At 44.4% G+C, this 22,440-nt stretch overlaps 1 protein-coding gene across 1 annotated transcript in view; it reads right to left on the reverse strand.

The window, feature by feature from the left end:
* Positions 1-1,038: 1,038 nt before the first annotated feature.
* The window catches only part of SYN2 (synapsin II), a 186,759-nt gene continuing 165,357 nt past the window's right edge, over positions 1,039-22,440 (reverse strand). Inside the window, exons 11-13 of the mRNA XM_047744488.1 lie at positions 9,199-9,259; positions 4,942-5,161; positions 1,039-2,254 (exon numbers count right to left, since the gene is read on the reverse strand). Coding sequence (XP_047600444.1) covers positions 2,119-2,254; positions 4,942-5,161; positions 9,199-9,259 — 417 coding nt within the window. The 3' untranslated portion in view covers positions 1,039-2,118. The remainder of the gene's footprint in view (positions 2,255-4,941; positions 5,162-9,198; positions 9,260-22,440) is intronic.

Genomic DNA, 22,440 nt, shown 5'->3' on the forward strand with positions numbered 1-22,440 from the left:
GCTCCATTGGATTCCAGCTGAGTGAATTTGAGCAAGTTATTGAATCTTGATGTGCCTCCATTTCTTCATTTATAAAACAGTACTAGTACCTATAATACAGGATTCTGGAGGGAATAAATGAATTGGTCTTTGTTAAATGCTTAGAATGGTGCCTGAAACTTGGTAGGCACTACGAAAGTGTTAGTAAACATATTTTTACTCCATCACAATGTTTATGCTCATAGTAAGCGCTCAATGTTTTTCAATGAAATTAATGCATTCTACTAAACATTTCTAGAATTGGGGTAGGGGAAGAAGTGACCACAAGTGGCAGAAGAAGGTAGAGTTCTAGATCCTTGAACCTTGAAATCATGGGCTGACTTAGAAAGGAGACTCTGATGTCAGAGAACTTCACTCTCTGGCCTCTCAGCATCTATTGCTTGTGACGAGGGTTAGCAAGATAGTGGCATTTGGCTGAGTGTTATTTTGTTGGGTTATGATAGTATGTGTTGGAAATTATATAGATATAATGTTAATACACTGGTTTCCTGGGTGGCTCAGTCTTTGGACATCTGCCTTTGGCTCAGGTCATGATCCCAGGGTCCTGGGATTGAGCCCTGCATTGGGCTCCCTGATTGGCAGGAGGCCCGCTTCTCCCTCTCCCACTCCCCCTGCTTGTGTTCCCTCTCTTGCTGTCTCTCTCTGTCAAATGAATAAATAAAATCTTTTTAAAAAATACACTGGTTTCCATTTATTAGCACAGATGTGGTGCTTATCTTCACAGGACTTGTGGTCTTTGGGAACCTACTCTTGTGTGAGCTGTGCAGAAGCCACAGCAAAGTCCCTTGGAGCCCACCCTCAATCACAGACCTTTTTAGGATGCCTAAGGCCAGGCTTGTGAGATGCCACTCATCAGAGCAGGTGGGTCCAGCTTCATTGGCACCCTCATGTGGCTTTAGCTGAGGAGACTGATGGACCAGACAAGTAGGTCTAACTTGGCTGCCACAGGATCAAGGGTGTTATGCTTATTAGAAAGTCTACAAATTCAGTAAAATTGGTAGAAATGCTGAGTCACCAAAGGAAATTCAGTTGTCCTGCAGGAAGCATTCACCGGGAGATGTCAAGAGGCCCAACATAAGTGACATCTAAAGGATAGCCGTACTCTCAACCACTTGCAAATAGCCACTCACACATAAACACATTCCCAAGCATACTGGCACAAACAGCGTCACTCTCCTAGACATTTCCCTTCCCTACACTTGCAAGCACACACATATGCTTCACATATACTCTCTCAGCCAAAAGGGTGGCCTAGGGGAGACCTCATGGCTGAATCAAATGCTGGTTAATGCTGCTGCTTTTATTACACCAAAGGTCTTAACATTTATTTGGAGATGAACACAAAACTTGGCATACTGCTGTTACAGTGGCATGCATTCTCTACAGTGCAGCTTCAGAGCTCGAGATCACTGCAGCACGCACATAAGAACTCTCCAGAGAAGAGAAAACGTGGAGCAGGGGGACTGCAGATCCTTGTTCTCTCCAGTATCGACAGACTAAAGGTGCTTTACCATGATAGTAGTAGAGGAATCTCTTGTGCTGCACAGGTGTCTTTTAAACAGCTAAACAGGTATGACAAGAGATCCAAGTGTGGATAGGTTCCTAACACTTAGAGCCAAGAGCATTTTGGGGTAAGTATATGCTCCCCAAACAGGCAGCACTGACTAAAGCGGGGGCATGCTTAGCACTGCCTCTGAGCTAGGGTAAGCTACCAAGAGTCCTCAGTGAAGGAATCCTGGTTTTATGAAGAAGAATAAGACATGAGGGCACTATCACAATAAGGCCACTACACTCACAGCTAACAATGACCTCAGAGGAAACTCTCAGAACTACAGGAAAGCAGCTCTATTCTCTCTGATATCAGGTGTTCCTTGCTGGTTAGGCACCTGCCCTGAGACTTTCACATGGTCTTTTCTGAGCTGCACAATATCACTTAGCAAAACAGAGCAAAGGAAGGGAACACACACGTCAAGGTCTTGGGATATCACCAAGAGTGGCTGACTATTGGTAAATGTCTCAGATAAGTTTCCCGGTTGGGCTAGGTGCCCTCCCCCCACCCCGCCCCGAGTATCTGGAGAGCTAATCTGAAAAGAGGCTGGCAAAGGACTTCCTCAAGCTCCGGATGGTCTCCGCTTTGGCTTCATCCTCATTGGCTGAAGACCGGAAGAAGGAGGACTCAGAGAAGCTGAAGGCATTTGTCAGGGACTGCGACTTGCTTGAAGATAAAAACCAGAAAGAACATGAGAGGGGGTGTTCCCAGTGAGGCAGGGAAAGAGGGTGACATGAGGATATACAACCGAACCCCCACTCCCACCCCAGGGAGACCAGGGTGATGGAGGAGAAAGTCAGTAATGGAGTACTGCCAGGACCCAGGGAGGCCCCTGTGCTATTATCCTCACCTTCAGTGCTGTTAAGATAGGAAAGGATGGGGGCAGTGTGGGAGAGAAGGAGAAGGGGAAAAAGAGAAGAGAAAGAGGGAGAAGGGAAAAAAGAGAAAAGGGAAAGGAGGAGGAGTGACTCAAAGGCTGTTTCTTATACTTAAGCTAAACTAAATGGCCCACAGGCTACATTTCAGAGGTCCCAACTTAGTAAGTAAGAATCTAGGACTCTCACACCCTTTCCTTCTGATGAAATATAGCAACCAGGGGACCATAGGCTCTTTGTACTCTCTTTTCCATTGATTGTCAAGTGGTAAAGCCAGCATCAGAAAACCTGGGTAAAGTCTTGGATCTGCCCTTCACTCATTCTTGTGCTTCTCTGGGTCTTGGTTTCTCATTTGTGATGTGCAGATGTTTGGTAAAATACTCTCCCCAGGCCTTTTCAGGCCTTTATACTCTGCTTTTTTTCTCTGATTCCAAATAAACTTGGAATAAACCAAGGCCTCAAGTTACTTCCTCTTAAAATGGACATGACCATTCTTTGTAGCCTTCCTCAAAGGAGCTCTAATATGAGGTCTGTGCAGTTCAGGGTATTCAGGGGCAAACGAGATAGGTATCTGGTACACACAAGGACATCAAGCAGTTTTCTAATTAAAAACCCAAATCACACATATTTTAGGAACCAGATTTCCCCCTGAAAGACTAGGGATTCAGAGAGAAAAACTGAAGTCAAGAAGGTTGAGGGGAGGCCAAGCCAAGTACTTGAGAAGAGAATAAGGTCTGGCATCTCCAGTAGTCTGCTATGTCTTCTTGACTTTCACTGTGTCACTTTCCTGATAGTTTCTGGCTGTAGAAATCTTCTCCTGATGTCTTAGGGCTCCCAACCCTTCCCTACATTCGGGATGCAGCCCCCAAAACTCCCCTCTACAGGAGTGTGAGCAGTTTCTCTCCTGTAGTGACTGTGAACAGAAACCCTGCCTTTCATTAGGGTTGGCGATGGGCCCCAACATGCTGGCCTTTGGTAGGGAGGGCCCCCTCTGCAAGCACAGCCAAGGGCACTGGATATAAGCCTCCTGATTGTTGCCAGATGACGGCTCTATTCAACAACTTCAGCCCAAAGGCAATGGTAACCTGAAGATCTGCTCTCAGACTGGGGCCAGTGGCAGCTAATGAGAAGGCAGGAGAGATTTTAAGTCAGCGGCAGAAAACAATTGGATTGAGGGGAAGTTATAGGTCAGGTGAGATGTGAAATGTGCCACTGGCCAGAGCTGGGGAGCAGGAGTGGGTGATGCCCCTCCAGCCACATGGGCTGGAAGACCCAGAGAAAGTGGTCATCTGGACTGCCCGAGCCTGAATCCTGGCTCTGCCACTAACTAGCAGAGTGGTTTTGGGAAAGAAAATTAGTCAAATCTCTTTGAGCAGTTTACTCATCTAAACAATGACTAGACCATGTCTAAGTGGCCTCCTTTTCTCCCTCCCTGAAGATGCCCATCACCTCACTCTGAGAAGCACTGATGGGTCACTCCCACCCCTGAAAGGCTATAGCTGTCTCTGCTTACAGTGATGACAGAGGTCTGTTTGGGGACGGTGGAGAGAGGCATCTCTAGTTCTAGGGGAGAGGGTAGAACGGACCACCATCCACATCCAGGTGCTGTCCATCCCAAGTACAGCTTTACTGTTTTCCAGTGGCCCTCAGTTCTTCCTCTGAAGCAGGACAGTGTGGTGGGGGCTTCTAGGGAGTGAGGAAGCCCAAGAAGATGGAGTTCCTCTGGGTATCTATCTGGGGCCCTCCTCTGATGACCATACCAGAAACTGACCTCCTTCTGACAAAGCAGAAGGTAACAAGTTGAAATGGATTTAACGCCTTCTCCTTCTTTCCCTTCTGGGCAGCCTTGCTGATTGCACACCCTAAACTGTGAGTCAGAGGCAGGAAAGAAGATTTTTTTTTTTTTTTTTTTTAATTTTGAGAGGGAGAAACACACACACACACACACACACACACACACAGAAAAGGAATGGAAAAAAGAGTGGGAGATAGGATTAAAAGAAAGAAAGAAGAAAGGAAGGAAGGAAGGAAGGAAGGAAGGAAGGAAGGAAGGAAGGAAGAAAGAAAGAAAGAAAGAAAGAAAGAAAGAAAGAAAGAAAGAAAGAACCCTTAGCTAATATAAGAATAGGAAAGGGGCAGTGACTCTGCCTTATTGGCATTCCCCAGGAAGAAAGGGTTTGAGCTTCTAGCTAGACCTTGGACTTTCACTTCCTTATTTTCTACCCTCCTTAATCAACCCCCAACAATGCTCCCAACCAAAACAAAACAAAACAAAGCAAAACAAAAAACAACAACAAAAAAAGACCAAAAAACCCAAAACAAAACCAAAAAACCCAAAACCAAAATCCAAAAAAGCTCCACAAAAATATCTGTAGAAGAAAGCCTGATTGAAGGTGCTTTCTAGCAGCTCTGGAGCCTAAGGCCTGTGAGGAGGGGCAGGAAGAAGGGAGGGGAAGGAGCTGCTGAGTTGTCTCTTACTTGAGCTGTGGGTGAGGCTGGGGCTTCTGTGGTGGAGCAGCCGGGGGTGGCTGGGCCTCTGCCAGGGAGCTGCTGCTGGAGGGTGCATCTCCGTGGGTGTTGGAGGAAGAAGAGGAGGAGGAGGAAGAGGAGGAAGGTGGTAGTGATGGTCCAGGGGGAGGCCGGCGTGGAGGCATCACCTTGCCTGGGGGCTGCATTCCTTGGGGTTGCCCAGGGCCCCCTAGGTTCAGTACAAGAAAAACTTCATAATTTAACCATATCAAAGGGTTTCCTTATTAGAATCTATGTCTTAAAGGGTGAGGTTAGTTAATCACCAAAAGGATAAGCTCCGTTACAAGAAGCCACCCGAGGCTCTGTCAGGCTCCAGAGCCAGCCCCTGGTTTCCCTCATACATCTGCCACTACTTGCTCCTCCTCAGAGACACAGCACCTCAGGCACATCGGAAGTCAGGAGGACAAGGAAGAAACCATGGGATGAGTGCCCCTGATCAGAAGCAAGCTCTTTTACAGAAGGCCCCCTAGACCAGAGGGACCCCACCCCACTTCCCCAGAGGTTTCTCAGGTAGAGGGTAACCTGCCTCATGGTTTACTAGGAGGTCTCAAGTTCCACACTATAGATGCAGTACAAGGCAGTGGAAGCACAGGTCTGGGAGTCACAAAGTCAAGATAGTCATTCAGTGACTCCAAGCAAGTCAGCAAACTTCTCTGGGCCTTGGTGATTATAACCATAAAACTATGAAAAAGTAATCCCGAGTCTTAGTTGTTTTTCAAGAAGTAGTGTTTCAAAGATGTTAATGGACAAGAAAGTTCTTTAAAAAGTATTGTGTGCTTTATGATCATTAATGATCATAGATTTGCATTGTTTTTACAGAACTTGGGCCATGTCCGGCTCCTGACCAGCACATGCCTGATTGCCATGCCCCACCCCACCAGGGCTTCATTTTAACATTAACTCAAGCACATGACTAGGGGGATCTTCTGTTTCCATGTGCTCTATTGTCTCGTAGTACCATCCTCGGGGGGCTCTACTCCCTCTCTGGTGTGTGTGGTGAACTCCAGAAATCCAAGTTCTATTCTCCCCTGGAGATGTTGTGGGTACAAAAGACAGCAGAAAGAAAGAAGCAGTCCCTCACCTCCACCCCACCCCCCAAAGGACCAGGACACCATTCTCTCAGCAGGAGACAGAAAACCATCCAGTGCGCTTCCTTCCTCTGGGAGTTGTCAGGCAGTAAGTATGATACCTGATTGCTCAGATTTTGCTTAGATGGGGTGTGGTTCCTTAGTCATCTTTTGACTTAGTAAAATTCAAAAGATGTCCTCATCAGTGCATACTGACTAGTGGAAATGATGCATAATTGGCCTGAGAGATCCAATTTCTCATGTCTCACTCTCAGTGTCCACATTCATGAGCCAGCTGGAAGGAGTAGGCTTATAGAAATCCAAGAGCAGCTAGGAGTTGTGTTGTAACTTAATATCCTAGAAACACCAGAGTACCTATACCCTCTGCAGAGGCAGAATTATCCATCTACACCACTATGCACCCAAGATTATCAGCCCATCTCCCTGCTACATGGCATGGGCTCCACTGTATCAATGAACAATGAATACTGGAGTTAGTTTTACATAAATACATAAATGGAATTTTGGATTGAAAACTTGAAGTTCCAAGTTCAAATCAGATAACCAGTAAAGATGAAGACGACAGATCAGTATCTTTCACGTTAGCCAGTTTTTGCCTCTTCCAAAGTCTGGCTTCATCTGTATCAGCCTTTTCTTGTAAAGTACAGCAGGTTGATGGCTCTGCATCTTAGACCAGGAACCTGAGTTCTTTCCCACTTGTACAGAGATGCTTGAATAGCCAGAAACTTTACAACTTAACACTGAAGACAGATATAACTTTTCCTTTATTGCACATTAAGCTGTACAAGAGAGTCACAAAAGAGAGGTACTTAAATCACACTTCCAGCATTGGCTGAGGTTTTCCCAGCTGGATTGGTACAAAAAAAGGGGACAACATCAGAAAAGAAATGGATACAAAACACCTGAACAGCAATCCTATACTGTGACATGGATGTCCCCCAGGCCACAGAGTTGGCCCTTAGCATGCTGCCTGAGGGCACATGATAGTCAGGTCACACTGCCTGCTTGTATTTGGCAGTAGGAGCCCTAATCAGTTTCTCCCCCACCTGAGAAACTGGCTAACACCACCCTGGAGCCTGACTGAATTCAAATGGCAACTTTGTATTTGTGGCTCACAAATGTCACATGAAAAGCACCTGGATGTTCACACTGATAACATGCAGAGAAGCAACACCACCTTCAGCTCACCACTTGGACAAAAAAATAAAAATAAAAAATGAAAATGTATTCCTCCATTCTGGGAAATGTTGCTCTATTCCTTTCTACCATTTCATCAGATTGGGAGGTATTTAAGGACCTGATTCTTATGCAACCCACCTGGAAGTGCATAAATGCATATATGTATATATTTACAACAGACCGACCACCATCACCATCTAAGGGAGGGATCACAGATGAGAACACTCACACTCAGTGCATTTCCCTGTAGCCTCAGAATTTGCCAGCAGCCGACAGAGAAACTAGGGCACATGCCCTTGACACATACACCATACTATCAACACTATTTATTCCTCAGACCTGGAATCCAGAACGGTAACATATCAGAATGGAAGTGAGAGGAATGTAATAGTAGAGCTAGAAGCACTTCTTTAAAATCCAAACTGCTGGCATGAACTCCCATGGGCCACAGTGCTAGAGACCACTCAGTGCCCATCCCAGTATGGCTAGGAGATGGCAAGATGAGGCACTGAAGCCGAGGCTTTAATTAACTGTCTCATCATTGCCCAGTAACTGCATGTCAGAGGAAAGAAGACAAACTGGTGAGCTTTCTTCAATAGCCACATGGCTGTGGAGACTCTGTCCCAAACACACACAAGCTAAAATCAGAGACAGTTCTTCCGAGGAAAGATAAAGCCCCTCATTCTCTGGCCTTCAGAGGGCTCTTGTAACAGCTGAAAATGAAAGCAGGAGTCCACCTCAGAGTTCTGTAAGCAGTATATCCCTCTGTGAAATGGGACATTTCTGATTTGGTCTCATGATTGCCTAGGGAGAAGCCAAGAGCAGAATGGTCAACTCCTTCTCAGACTTTCAGTAGTTTCCTGCATCCTATGTCCAAAATTGCTAAAGAATCATCTCTGTACATAGGTCAGGCTTTGGGGAATACAAAGCAGCCTCAGTTCCAGAGAAGTGCATAATATGGCCAATTCAGAAACAGCAACAAAGAAGAAACAACTTGGGGGACTGAGATCAACACACAGATAATACTCACATGTTCACTTTGATATTGCACATCAGCGGCCCCATTTTTTTTTTTTTTGTCTAATCTCATAGCTAATTAGTTAATAATAAAAAATAAGGTACACTGGGATGTCAAATACAGAACACATTCCTGGAAATAGCTTGTTCTTTATATTTCATGTCATCACTAAAAACACAAGAGCTCTACAGGCACAGCCAGCCTATTCACATAAACTCAAACTGCACCAAATTTTAGCAAAGGGAAAAAAGGTGGATGCCTTCAGATTCAATGGATGAAGTATGGAAATTAGACCTTGAAAAATCTCTTAAACTTCTATCTATTTACCCTAGTCATGCAGAAAGGAAGCAAAAAGCACAATTCACTGAAGATCCCAAGCACACTCATGGAGGTAAGCAGGGGTGGGGGGGGTGACTTAATCGGAGCCTGGGGGTAGGGGGAGGAGAGGAGTTGGGTTTTATTTTTGTGGTCTTTGTTTCTCCCTGTCCATCCCCCCAGTCCTATTTCACCCCACATTATGTAATACTTTAAAAAATACTATCAAACCACCCAGAAGATAGAGTCACGCTAGATTTGGGAGAGGCACAATTCTTTTGTACACTGTTGACAAACAGCCCTGGAATCACAAGTTATACAGAGAAACGTAAGTGAGCATTACAAGCACGAACAGGAACAGGTAAACAACCAGACAGAGGAGCTGACACTGCATAGGAAAACACAGTCCAGTCAGCATTGAAAGAACGCAGAAACGGCACCAATGGGAGGGTCTGTTGCTCCCCTCCCCGCTTTCCTTTCTTCCCTTGTTTGTTTTTGGCTTAAAATTTCTGCTTTGAAAAATGAACTACCAATCACTTTAAGAAGCTTGGACTTGTTTTGGCCCTACTGCAATGCCATTACAGTCGAGAATATACTGTAAACAACCTTGGGGGGCTGGCCGCTGAGGTGGGGTCTTGCTCAAGTCCGGATCCTTAAGTGTTCCACTCTGGAAAACAAAATGCAAAAGAGATAAAAACAAAACTCCGAACAGATTTCAAAGAGAAACCCCGTGGCTTCATGGCACGTGTGCAATGGGAACTGATGGGGACCATGGGATCTGGCCTAGAGGCTTCTGCTGTTCCAGAAACACCTCAGAGGTGTTCTCAACCTCTGAGATGTTGCTGGAGCACAGGTCTCGGCTATCTGGGGCTTAGTCCACACTGATAGGCAGTGTCTGAGACCCCATAATCCCCCTTTTCATTTCTTCCCTCTAACACTTAGTCTGTCTAGAAGCTTTGAGTCTTCTAAGAGCAACTGGTTTCTTCTCTGGTGGCTACCTGCTGTCTAGTTCCCCATCATACTCATAGTCCTGGATTTCTGAAGGAAAGGGAAGATCAATACCCAACTCCAGAGGGTGGTTGGGCTTTAGGTGACTCCAGGGGCCCCAAGAGCAGGGGCTAGACCAGGTGATAAGTCCAGACTTGCCTCACTTCTCTTATGGAGTTAACTCTGGGGTAGGATTAGCTCTGGGGCTGGCTCTGGAGTCAGATCCACTCTTTGGGCTATCATGGAACTCCCACAGGGAAGGACTTGAGGGAAGGGGGCACTTGTTTCCCCCAAAGCCCCCTTCCCCAGAGGGAAAGAGTAAGATGTTAATGCTTGTAAAAGTGTTCAAGGCCAAGCTGTTTTTCCTTCTCAAATAGCATAATTACATTTTATCTAACAACATGGTTCCACTCCCATGCTTCCTCTCCTCCCAGCTATCATCTGATTATGCCCTGACAGGATCAAAGATTCATGTGACTTCAGTTTGTCTAACATTTGAATTAAAGGCAGTGAACATTTGGAGCTTAAATTCAGTACAAGGGAAATGTTCTATAAAGCCCAAGGGTTGCCAAGTGTGTCAATGGTGATGTCACAGAGGGAGTTGCAGGGGCAAGGCTGTGAAATGGGTTAAGCATGTCTTCAGCATTCTCACACTTCCTTTTTCAGTGCTTCTCTCCCTCGTGACGTACCCCTCAGCCGTACTCCCACATGAAAACTCTTTCTCCAGTTCCCCATTTCCTATGGGCCTTCCATTCTGACCATCAATCTCCTCTCCTGCCTACAAAAGCCTGTTTTCAGCTCACTCAAGGAGAGCTGAAGTGTTACCCTCTCCAGTGTCCTAGTCTTTAACAACATTGCCTAAAACTTTCCTACTAAAAGGAATTAGGGCAGTAGGAGGCAGGGGACCTTTGAAATGTCCTAAGTGCCACCACATCAGAGGGCACTGTTCTACCTACAATCCCCACTCTTTCATGGATCACAGCAAGCACACCAACACTTCCCCTCTCCCTCTTCCAAGCAATGTCACGGTGCTTGGTCTGAGCTCTGACTCTGAAATACCCACACCCAACACACCAGCTAGAGACCACACCATCCAGTTAGCAGAAAGACCTGTCAATTTTTCCCTCTCAACATCTAAGATTCATCACCTTCTCCTGACAATTGCTGGTCAAGCCTGTACTATATACTACTTAGACTACTACTTAGATTACTATAGTATTATTATAGCATTATTACTATTCTGCTTAGATTACTACTACTACTATTATAGTATACTACAGTACTATACTATACTACTAATAGAATAGTCTCCTCATGCTTTAGTCTCCTCTCTCTCCAATCTATCCTCTCTGTGCCTACTTAGTAGTGTCCTCCTACATTCCTTCCCTAATTGTGTCACTTTAGTGCTCTAATAACTTATAGCTAACACTACATATGTGCCAGGTAACATGATTGACACTTTGATGAAGTATTGCAAACCTCATAAGACCTCTATGAGGTAGATGCTATTATTATCAACATCCCTAATCTTTAGACAAAGAAACTGAGGCCCAACTAAGTCAGGTAATTTGCCCAGGGTTACACAGTAGAGGCTGATGCAGCTGAGCTGTGAGGTTAGGCAACCTGATGCTCCCATTTTCTTCCCATTGCCAACAGGATGACAACCATATCCCTCAAGCTGACATCTAAAACTTGATTCAGCATGGTTGAAATTGACCTTCCTAGCCTTCTCTCTCACTCATGTCCTAAACACACCTGCTCCCTCCAGGCCCAACCCCTCACTCTTTATTATCTAGGTGAGGCAACACCATGTTACTCTCCAGAAATACATTTTCACCTGTTTTACCAATCCTTTCCAACACATCCCAGACGTCTAAGTCACTTTCTACTTCATCCATGAAATCTTCCCTTTTGACTGCCCCTTTTGACTGTGATCTCTTCTCTGAAAGCCTGAAACAGCACTTAGAAGTCTCATACTACTGAAGAGTCTTCACAGTGCTGTGTTCTTATCTTAAAGACTGGGATGAAGCTTCCAAGAAGACTGACAGATCCTTCAGGGAACAGATGATATGTCTTCATCTTCTCATGAATTCCTAACAAACTTGTTCTCAAAAAAAAAAAAAAAAATAGAGATATATGACCTGGAATAGGAACTATTTATTTAAAAAGTTAAAACAGTTGGAATTAGGAATATTTTGGAAAATTCAGGATGTATCATCATTTTACCAACACTATCAAGCACGGGGCTAAGTATATAAGAAGTCCTAAATAAACGCTTATTAAATAAATGAACATGTAGTACAATAATGGTGAAAATCCAAAAAGGACTAGAGTTTAAGTCTTTAGGAGAGAGAAATGTCATTAAATCATAGAAGTTAAACCATATTGTATTTGGTATCAACTCCAGGGAGCAGCTCTGAAAATGCTCAGGTTAGGGAATTAAACTTGAGGCCTGCTATATGAGCTTGTATATTAGATGCAGAAGGTAAAGTTAAAACAAGCTCAAAGAAGCAGAAATTGCTTCCATCAAGACTGCCTACCCCAGGGACACTTTAGGCCTAAGAGTTCTTTCCCACTGTGCTCTCTTCTTTCTCTTGACCTGGCTGCCAACTGGTGAAGTCTGGGGCCAAGATGTAGTGTTTGATAATGGGTACACAGATAACAGGGTGGCCTTTCTACCTGGGCTTCTGACATGCTAAGACTGGGCATCAAATTCATCCTCAACCACATAAACATACACAGCTTCCTAGGTCTCCAGCAGCAAGTCTTTAAGATTGGGCAACAGAGTGACTGAGGAATTTGGGCCTTTGGGCTGGGAAGACCTTGGATTCAATCCAGATCTGCCATTTACTAGCTTTATGACCTTGGGCAAGTTATTTTGCCCCTCTGTACCCACCTCTTTTCACAAGGTTTCTGTGATGTGAAGTGAGATTGCCTATCTATTCATCTATCTAGATATCTATAAGCATCTGGCCCCAGTAGGTGCTAAGTAAAATGCAACAGATGACAGTGATACTGATGAGGAATTTCCTCTGAAACTCTGTTGTTACCCAAGTCTTACTCCCCTGATGGAATACCCCCTAAAGTGTTCTATTCCTAGGCTTCAGAGAACTTTATTTAGTTGTGATAGTAAAGCCTCCTCTGGTCTCCCTGTCAAGCTATCAGTGTTATGGTTTCTCATTGCCTGAGAAGGATACTCAGATGAAAGACAACAAAATTCATACAGTTTGTGGAGTCATTAGACTGGCTCTTGACAGTCTCCTTTCCTGGGGCCTCTCCCCATACCACTGATGGCTGCCAATTACCCTAGACATTGGTCAGGAACAACTTAAGATGTACTCCTCCAAAAGAATTGTTATTTTTTAGATAGGGTTATAGAAGACCACATAACAAGAGAGTAGAACCAGGGCCAATGGGCAAAAGCTCCAGAAAGGCAGAATTTTAGTTACGGGAAGAACTTTCTATAGTAAAATTAGTGGTAGAGGCTATCTTGGGAGATGAGTGTGTCCATGCAGGGGCTAGAGAATTAGGACAAAGATATTGTAGAGAATATGTAGAGAAATATGAGAAAGATTAGGTGAACACTATGGTTCCTTCTATCCTGACAATTTATGATTCCGAGGGTGGGGGGAACCCTTTACAATCTCATAGATTAAGCTCTAACAGTAGAACTCCAGATACTCATTGGATGAGCTGACAGGGGTAATCAAACCAAGGAAGGCTGGCTCTGGCTCTCCTCAGCCTCAGAAATATATAAATAAGACATGGATGAACTGAGCCCAAAAGTTCCCTTCCTAAAGCTTCAGAGGAAGAGCTCCCAGAGGCAGTCCTTTGAGCGGGATCCTGGGAATATGCCTTGGCCACCCTTGTCTGATGCCTAGGGAGCTTCACCCTTTCCTGGCTCCACAGAGGTTGCGCACTGAAGACTTCCCAGGGACTATGAGGGGTAGGGGAAGAGTCCCTTAGGACTGTCTGTTGCTAGACTAAGACTCTCTAGCTCCACCCACAAGCCATCCATCTGTTGGGGCTGAGGGCTATTCCCCTGGGGTTTGGCTACCATGGGATCTGTCTCTGGTCACCAAGAACTGCCTGAGATGCTGAATTCCACGGAAGTCTGGCCACTCTGGCGTCACTGCCAAAGTCTGGCCTATAGCCAGCCCACAGCAGGAGCCCACGGCCAGACTGAGCTGCAGTTTTCCTCAGGAAGTTGAGCTGACTCAAACAGGTAGTAATATGTTGTCCAATGCTTGTTCTCAGCTGCACCCAAAAAAGAAGGGGGGAATAAACGGACTTTACAGCAGCACAGGGGAAAAAAACCAAACAATTGTGGCTTTATAGAATGACAATGCTGCTGCCAAAAATTTGATGCAGCTAGAGGGCCTTCAGTGTCTCAAGGAGGGGATTGCTCAGGTCCTATGCTCTTTCAGCTGATAAGCCTCACAAGACAGCACTGCAACCAGTTCTGGGTGTTTCTTTAAGGGGGACACTGGTGGAATTAAAATGGGTACATGGGGAAAAAGTGGGTACCTGGAACAGACAGGATGGTGAGAAGTATGGAAATGACACCTTTCCTCATGTAACTTTGGGAATGTTACTTAATTTATGAGTCTCAGGTCCTCAAGCACACCAGTTGGAATGATTAAGCGAGGTAATCATGGAAGCTGGGACTGAGTTGAAGATCAAAGTTAGTCAAATGTAGATCTGATCAAGGTCAAGAACTGACTTGGGTAGTAGTGAGGTTCTTAGTCTCCTGGCCTTAGAGGTATTTAAGGAGGGCCATGACAAACTCCGGTCAGAGATGCTATGGAGGAGGTCACGAATTTACAGGCAGAGGACTTCTACAGGCCCTCTGGTTCTGGGTTTCCATTAATTCTTCCATGCACTTTTCAGTTCTTTAGATGTCTGAGATAGGAGATAAGCCCTTCTTAGCTGCAGAGTCTTGAGCCCAGCAAGACCCAGGGCTATTGGGCCTGAGCAGAGGTGTCTGTAGGCAAAGGCTTGGCAAGTAGAATGTGCTACTGCTTTCCATCAAAGCTGGTTGGGTTGGTATCCCACTTTGCTGAACCCACTGGGTTTTAGCAATCTGAGTAGTCAGGGAGGCAGAAAAGGTAGGTGTAACTCAGAAACTCCTCTAGGTTGGCAGGTTTAGCAGTTGGGTTTACCTTACACAAGGTCACAAAGGCCCAGCTTTCTCCATTTTTACCTTCCCCAGTGCTCTGGTGGGGACATGAAAAGGCATAGTGCATAGTATTGTAGATCACAGAAGATTCCACTCTCCTGCTTATACATTGTATGACTTTGGACAAGTCATCTGTATTCTCTTTGCTAAAGTATGAAATGGAGATAGATATACCAGCCCAAACCATATTATGTAAGGATGGTGAGGTTCAAAGTAATGTCTGTGCTTTGTAAACTGTACAGTGCTAGGCAAAGCAATGATATAAGTGAACATCATTATTATTATTTTGATAATAATAAATATCAATCCAAAGGAATGCAGCTCTAATGAAGCTCTAGAATTTAATGCATTAATGTAGAAAGTACTGTTGGGTGGCTTCCTGTCATCTGGTACATAGTAGGTCAGTATGTAGGGGATTCTGGGCTGGGTTATACAATGCTCTCTGTATATCACTGACTTGTTCCAGTGAGGTCCTTGAAGATGCAGAAGAGTCATTTTGGAACAATAAATATTAGCTCTTGAGGTGAATGGACAGGAAATCACTTGTCTAGGAGAGACACCAAGCCCGTGGATGAGGGTTTGTGGGGTTTTGTCAAAGGCACTTTTAATTTACTATCCTGTGGTTTTCAGCAGACAAACTGGGAGACAGGAGCTCCTATCTGAGGTCCCAGCAGGATGGAAAGCTGAGGAAGGAAAGACACTAAGTGACTCAACTTTTGAGAGTTGTTGGCCCGAGCCCAGCTGCCCCCACCAAGGAGGAAGGCCTGTGCTTGCTCAGCATATCTGAGACAGGAAATTGGGAAAGGGTCTCAGGGTCTGGCCCCAGGAAAGAGGCCAGGCCAAGCTCCTTGCTGGACACGCCACAGAGCTATTCTGATCAGCTCCCCCAGGCTTCACTCCCCCGGTCTAGGACCCCAGGGGGAATGAGGCAGCAGGAAGGAATGTGGTCGGGAGGTTGTAGGTTCAGTCAGAGCAAAGGGGACAGCATGTTTTCTGGCACCTTGGGATTTTTCTGAGATCATTCCAGCAGTTACCAGTGCCCACCTTTCTTCCTCTGAAAGGTTAAAAACATTCCCAGGGATGAGTTCCTCCTCTTCCTCCTCCTATCATGAGGGCAATTGCTACTCTGAGGGCAGAGCTCATCTTCTGGATTGAGGCCCTCCCATAATCAGTGATTTCCTAAGGACATAAGAAGTGTCCCATGGGGGCAGTCCATGAGACCTATGGGGGCACTAAGGGCCAGGTCACCCGAGGTCAGAATGTCAGTTTCAAGTGATTAAAGATGTCCCTTAAAAGTTAAGACATCCCCAAAATAGTCAGTTTCCCTTAATAGTCTGTTAAGGGATCTGGTCACTAGTGACTTTATCTGAACCTGCCTCAAATCTCCTCACATTTTCAGCTTACACTCACTGGGGAACAAATTCCCTAAAGCCAATCCTGCTGTGGGAAGCAGGAAGGCCTTTCATTTGTCCTAAATTTACTTCTTCTAAGCTATGTGAGTCCTTCTTAGTCCCACGTTTGGGATCTGAGTTGTGTCCCTTCCTTAACTACATGGCACTTTAGACCCCAGTGAAATCCCTTCTCAATCTTGGTGTCCTGTACTCAAGAGACTTCATCTTTTCAAGCCTCTGCATCTGCAAAGATCTATCTGGAAATGTTTTGAGTATCTCTTCAGTCCAGAGAACCAGTAAAAAGGACTGGTAGAATGTCCCACCAGAGGTCAGAGGTTACCAGTTTATGGACCTCAATCCTTCAATTCTGGTAATATCACTGCCCTTTCCAGGCCTGTGGCTAGCACACAGCATCTTAGATCTGGAAGGATATTTTAAGTTACCTGCTCCAATAGCCCTAGCCCCCAGCCCACCTTTTAGGGGCTTATCTTGCACCTGAATGAACATCAGCGATGATATGGCAGCCACACACTACTTCTCAGAGTAGCCATTTCCTCTCCTAGTTTTAGAGTTTACTCCTGTCTTCTAGCAGGTTTGCCTTTTGGCATCAGTCTTCTCTCAGGACAGCCACGAGAGAGCTAAAGGTAATAACTCGGGCTTCTTGAAGCTATTGCTATTCAACTGGAGCTCCTTTAACTTTTACTCAAAGATTTGCCAAATGCCTCAGCCTCCTGGTTCTTTCCTCTGAGCACATTGCAGTTAGAGTTAGAGGTTGTCCTTGTCCTGTGACCCTCAGACTGGAAACAATATTGTAGGTGTGATCTGACCTGTCAAGGTAGGGGAAGAGGCTTGTCTTCCTCCTGGACATCACATGTGTAATACTTAGAATTACTTAGAATCACTTCTCATGGGTATAACCCACAAGCCAAATAGAAAGTTTGTTAGTGTCTGAAATCCCTGCATTAGCAATTTAGCCCTTTGACTCTGGAAGACTTTATAGGAAAATAACAAAAACGGAAACAGTGTAATGGGAAATGAAAAAAGATTAGCCACACAAAGGAGAGCACCAGGATGCCACCTCTATGGGTATGACTTAAAAGCTTTGTCTACCTGAAGTTCTCTCCCTGATTCCCGAGAGTCTCAGGAGCAGCATACACCACCCTAGAGCCCTAGTAGTTATAAGGCCCAGCTCAGATCCCAGAAGACAGACCCCAAGGTGTGTGGGGGATGGGAGAGCAGGGCCTGTAGGGAGGTTTCAAAGGTATATAGCCTGGAGGCTTTGGCCATCACTGGCCACCAGGTGTCACTGCCACCTTGAGAACAGTCTCCCTGAAGCACTTCAGAGCTGATGGAGTAACTTGCCCTGACCAACTCTTAGGGCAGCTCCAAAGCTGGCAGTCCACCTAGGCTGAGACTAAGTTGTCATTAGCCAGATAAGGCTTTGCGACTCACCTTCCTACTTTCAGCTACATATCCAGTGCCTCTTACAGCCCCCATCCCTACCCCTTTGAACTGGGCAAGCAGTTAGCCTGGGCCCACCTCAATGACTTTGCTCTTTGTTTTGTATAATTAATCCATCTCAGGCTAGGGGACTGGCTGACAATAAGGCAAGGTGTACCCTCTACTAATCTCCCCCTCACCTAACACTAAGGGCCTCTTCTAGAGTGAGAGAAATGAAAGCTGTAAGGGTGGAGCTGCAGGCAAGAAGAGAGAGGGAGAAAGAGAAAGGTAGATAAATGACTAGTCATGGTCTATCCTGGTCTTGACCGAGAATACTGGGCAAGGAATAGCTCTTAGGACTTGTGACTCGGGCCAGAAGCTCTTTCAGTCTGAGCTGCCAAAGCCACAGAAGAAAGGAGCCAGCAAGAGGGGCTTGATTGTGAGGAATGGAATGTGACTTAGTGACAGCAGCTAAGGTCTCAGTGCACCATGCAGAGTTCTGGCTGAGAACCAGGTAATACCCTTTGGTTTGTATCCCTTCCATTTGTACACTACCAAAATTGCTCATAGGATTCCCAACACCAACTCCAATATGCTGCAAGGGCTTTTAAAGACAATTATTCCATCTGGTAACTCATTCAACAATATGTACTGCAATGCCATATCTAGGGGAGGAGAAGGGCAGTAGTTTGTCTGTGTAGAAGGACTATTTTAATCACTGTCATTTGCATAGAATTCCTATCACAAGATCATAATAAAAAGCAGGAAGACATAGTTTTGTTATTGCTGTTTAACTCTCCTCCTGATGACTGACTGCACCCTTCTTAGTATATCCATGATGTATTCAATGGCTACTAGGTGCTAGCTACTCTGCAGACCCTAGAGATATAGCAGTGAAGAGACCCCATACTCTTCAGATGCTTACATTCTACTGGAAGAGCCAAAGAAAGAAACAGATGGGAATGACTTAAGCTGTTAGTAAGTGCTATGCAGAAAATTAAAGAAGCAGGGGTGGTAGTCAGTAATTAGATGGAAACTTTGGATTAGATGGTTGAGGAAATTTCAGTTATACTGTCAGGAAGGAGCCAGCCATGCAAAAACAAGGGGAAGAGCATCTCAGACAGAGGATACGGCACATATAAAGGCCCTTACCAGTGAGAAAGAGCTAGGATGGTAGGAAGGCAAAGAGGCAGGTAGGGGCCTACATGAATTGCTTGGGGAAAACTGAAAGGAAGTCAAAAATTTACAGGGGAAAAAAAAGAGTTCTGCTTTGGCCATGTTATATTAGGATGCCTTTAGACATGTAAATAAAGATGTCAAGCAAGAATTAGAAGTGTGAATCTGGAGTTCAAGGAGTGGTCAGGGCAGGAGATAGGTATGGGTTAGTTCAGACCACCAAGGAAAGTACATAGACCAAGTTCTAAGGCACTGACATGTGGAGATTTAGCAGAAGTGGAGGAGCCAGCAAAGGACGTGAGAAGAAACCAATGAGGCGGAATTAAAACCAGGCAAGAACAGAATCACTGAGGCATAGAAAGGAAAATGTTTCAAGAAGGAGAGAGTGTAGGGGAACTACATCAAGGCTACTGAGAAATCATGCAAGATAAGAACATGGGAAAATGAAGATGAGAACTAGATGACATGGAGTCACTTTGACAAGAGCAATTTCAGTGGGATTGGCTTTTACTTTATTATTCTAAATGGGAGATGTTTGTGGATGGATGTGATAATCTTCTCGAAAAGAAGAAATCAGTGATGGAGAAGAGAGGGATAATGTGAGAGCAAAAAGAAGGTGGGACCCAGATCACCTGTGGAGGGTGGCTTAGAAGAGATTCATGTGGCTTAAGATCCAGATAAACTGGCAGATGTAATAGTGGAAATATGGAAGTAATCTAGTCTGACAGCTCTACGGCCCTGGAGCCAGGATGACTGAAATGTCTCCTCAATCATAACTAGTGGAAATGGGCTATCATCAGGGAGAAATGGGAGGGAGAAATATGATCAGTAGAGTCATGACCTCAAGCCCAAGTTGCAGCATTCTGCCAAATGTGACAGACTGTGGTATACTTCCTGTCTTTAGGATGGTCTGGGGTCAAAGCGCAAGGTTCAGGAAGAAACTAACAGAGAATACAAGAAGGTATCGTCTGATGAATGGTGATGACTCTGTGAATTCAGGCATGATTTAAATTTAGAATATAAACAATTTTTGGACAGAGATTGTATCTCATTCATCACTGTAGCCCTAAGTCTACTAAACTAATTTTAAGCACATACATTAAGCTAACCTGTGCTAGTCTGCAGAAACACAGTCGAAATAGGGCCTTGCGTACAAAGGGCTAAAAGTATTTAAGAGACATTTGCTAAATTGATTTAATCATGTATATAGTAAAGAATCTGGCCTTGCCCAAAGAGAAATCTGGCCTTTTCTCCCCAACTCCTGGGAGGTAAGTCTAAATTCTTAGAATTTCCTGAGTAATAGGAGTGTCTTTTCTTTGTGGGTGAGAGGCCCTCAGACCACACGAGATAATATAAGCTGATGAGGTGACTCACAGTGGTCCCTGGGGCCACATGGTATTAACCTGACTTTCATGGATGGGGGTGCTGGAGACCAATTTCAAGGAGGTGATCAATCAAGCATGCCTATGACATGAAAGCCAATAAAAACTGTGAACATTGAATCTCAGATGAGCTTCCCTGATTGGCACCATGTGTACTGTTACATATGGATGCTGGGAGGTTAGGACAATGGAATCTTCATGTTTGGAACACTCCCAGACTCTGCCCTGTGCTTCTTCCTTTATTTTTGATCTGTATCCTTTCCTAAAATGTACCTGTGAGTATAATGGCTTAAGGTATTTTATGTGAGTAAAATTATGTGAGTAATTTTATGTGAGGTAAATTATGTGAGTCTTTCCAGAAAATTCTTAAGAACTCTCTGAACTTCCTGTTCATGTCAGGAGTGAGGACAGTCTTGTAGAGGACTGTACTCTCAGACTTCACAATTGGGCAGACCAGGTTTCGTGTGACCTTAGAAATAAAAGGGATCTAGATATCATCTGATTCAACTTAATTCTGTAAGTGAGGAACCAGAGGTCTAGAGATAGGGAATGACTTACCCGAGGTCACATAATGTTATGACTGAGTAAGAATAACCATGAGTATTCTGACTCCCAGTACAGTGTGCTTTCCACAATATCGTGTTGTAGTTTTGAATGTGATCCTGAGCAGAGAAAAGCTTATCCTTGAGTCAGTCTGACTTTACTACAAGGGATTGTTGCAGGAGCTCCTATATTTAGGAGAGCTCATTCCTTACTATGTTTCTTGGCCTGATTCGGATACATTCTAGATTTTTCTTGAGAATATTTAAGTTGCACTATGTAATGCTTGCAAAGTAAGGGGACTGTCCCAAAGAAAAGCTAACGCTTTCGGTGGGGGGTTGTTTTTTTGGTGATTTCTTTGTTACTGAACTTTTATGTTTCAGATATCATTTCTGTATAATCTAAATTTCATTGCTAGAAGACATTTTAGTAGTTTTTTTTGTTCAGTCCTTCATTTTACATATGAAAATACTGAGACACAGAAACAGGAAGATATCTACCCAAGGTCACTTGATCAGTGGTAAGGACAAGGCTGAATTCAGGTCTCCTCTGCATTCTAGTTCAAAATGACTTCCCTGTAGAAGGCCAAGAAAGTTTTGTGCACACTTCTATTTATAAAAGTACTTAAGGGATCCTCACAGAATCCCAGAACAACCTATTTTTGTTTATTTCGCCTGGGTAGCATTGGGCTGTCTTACTCTGTCATAAATTCATTAAGGGGCAACCAGATGTTCTCTGTATTTCTCAGGGTTAAAGGAAAGAAAAGGGCTATCACTCTTCCTCTAGGGCAGGGACAAGCAACAATCTGCTAATCCCTAAGCTTTACAAAATCATGAAATCTAACCATAGGTCTGATATTTTTTTAACCAGGAAAATCTTTTTTTAGCACCTCTTGTTAAGTACAACATTTAAATAATGGGCTTATATCTCTAACAAGCAATTACTTTTTGTTCTCTTAATTACCCTACTATAATTCTCTGGTGACTAACATTCCTGATGTACAGAAACAGATTCTTGTACTTGCCCGGAGCTTTGACACATGTGAGCCAGCTACAGAAGGTACAAAACACCCATACGAGCTAATGTATGATAGCATCCCATAGCAGGGGGCTACTCTCAACTTGGATGCCCAAAGTAAGTCTACTAGCCCAGGAGCTCCCATTTATCTAGCATGAGTAGGGATGGAAGTATTCTACTCAAAGAAATTTTCAGAGCTCAAAAGGTATTTAGATCTATTTTATATCATAGGTGAAGAAACTGAGATCCAGAGAAAGAAATGACTTACCAATTGTCACACAGTCTTATTTTAGTCATTTCTTAAAAAAAAAAAAAAAGAAAAGAAAAGAAAAAAAGATTTATTTATTGATTTCGGGGTGGGGGAGGGAAGAAAGACAGATGGAGGAAGAGAATCCTAAAGCAGATTCCCCAAGACCCCAGGATCATGACCTGAGCCGAAATCAAGAGTCAGGGGGTGCCTGGGTGGCTCGGTGGGTTAAAGCCTCTGCCTTCGGCTCAGGTCATGATCCCAGGGTTCTGGGATTCAGCCCCACATTGGGTTCTCTGCTTGGCGGGGAGCCTGCTTCCCCCCCACCATACCCCTGCCTGCCTCTCTGTCTACTTGTGATCTCTGTCAAATAAAATCTTAAATAAGATCTCAAATAAAATCTTAAAAAAACAAAAGAAATCAAGAGTCAGACACTAAACTAACTAATCCATCCAGGCACCCCTATTTTAGTCATTTCTACAGAAATAG

Source organism: Lutra lutra, chromosome 1 (genome assembly GCF_902655055.1).
Source record: "Lutra lutra chromosome 1, mLutLut1.2, whole genome shotgun sequence".
NCBI lineage: Eukaryota > Metazoa > Chordata > Mammalia > Carnivora > Mustelidae > Lutra > Lutra lutra.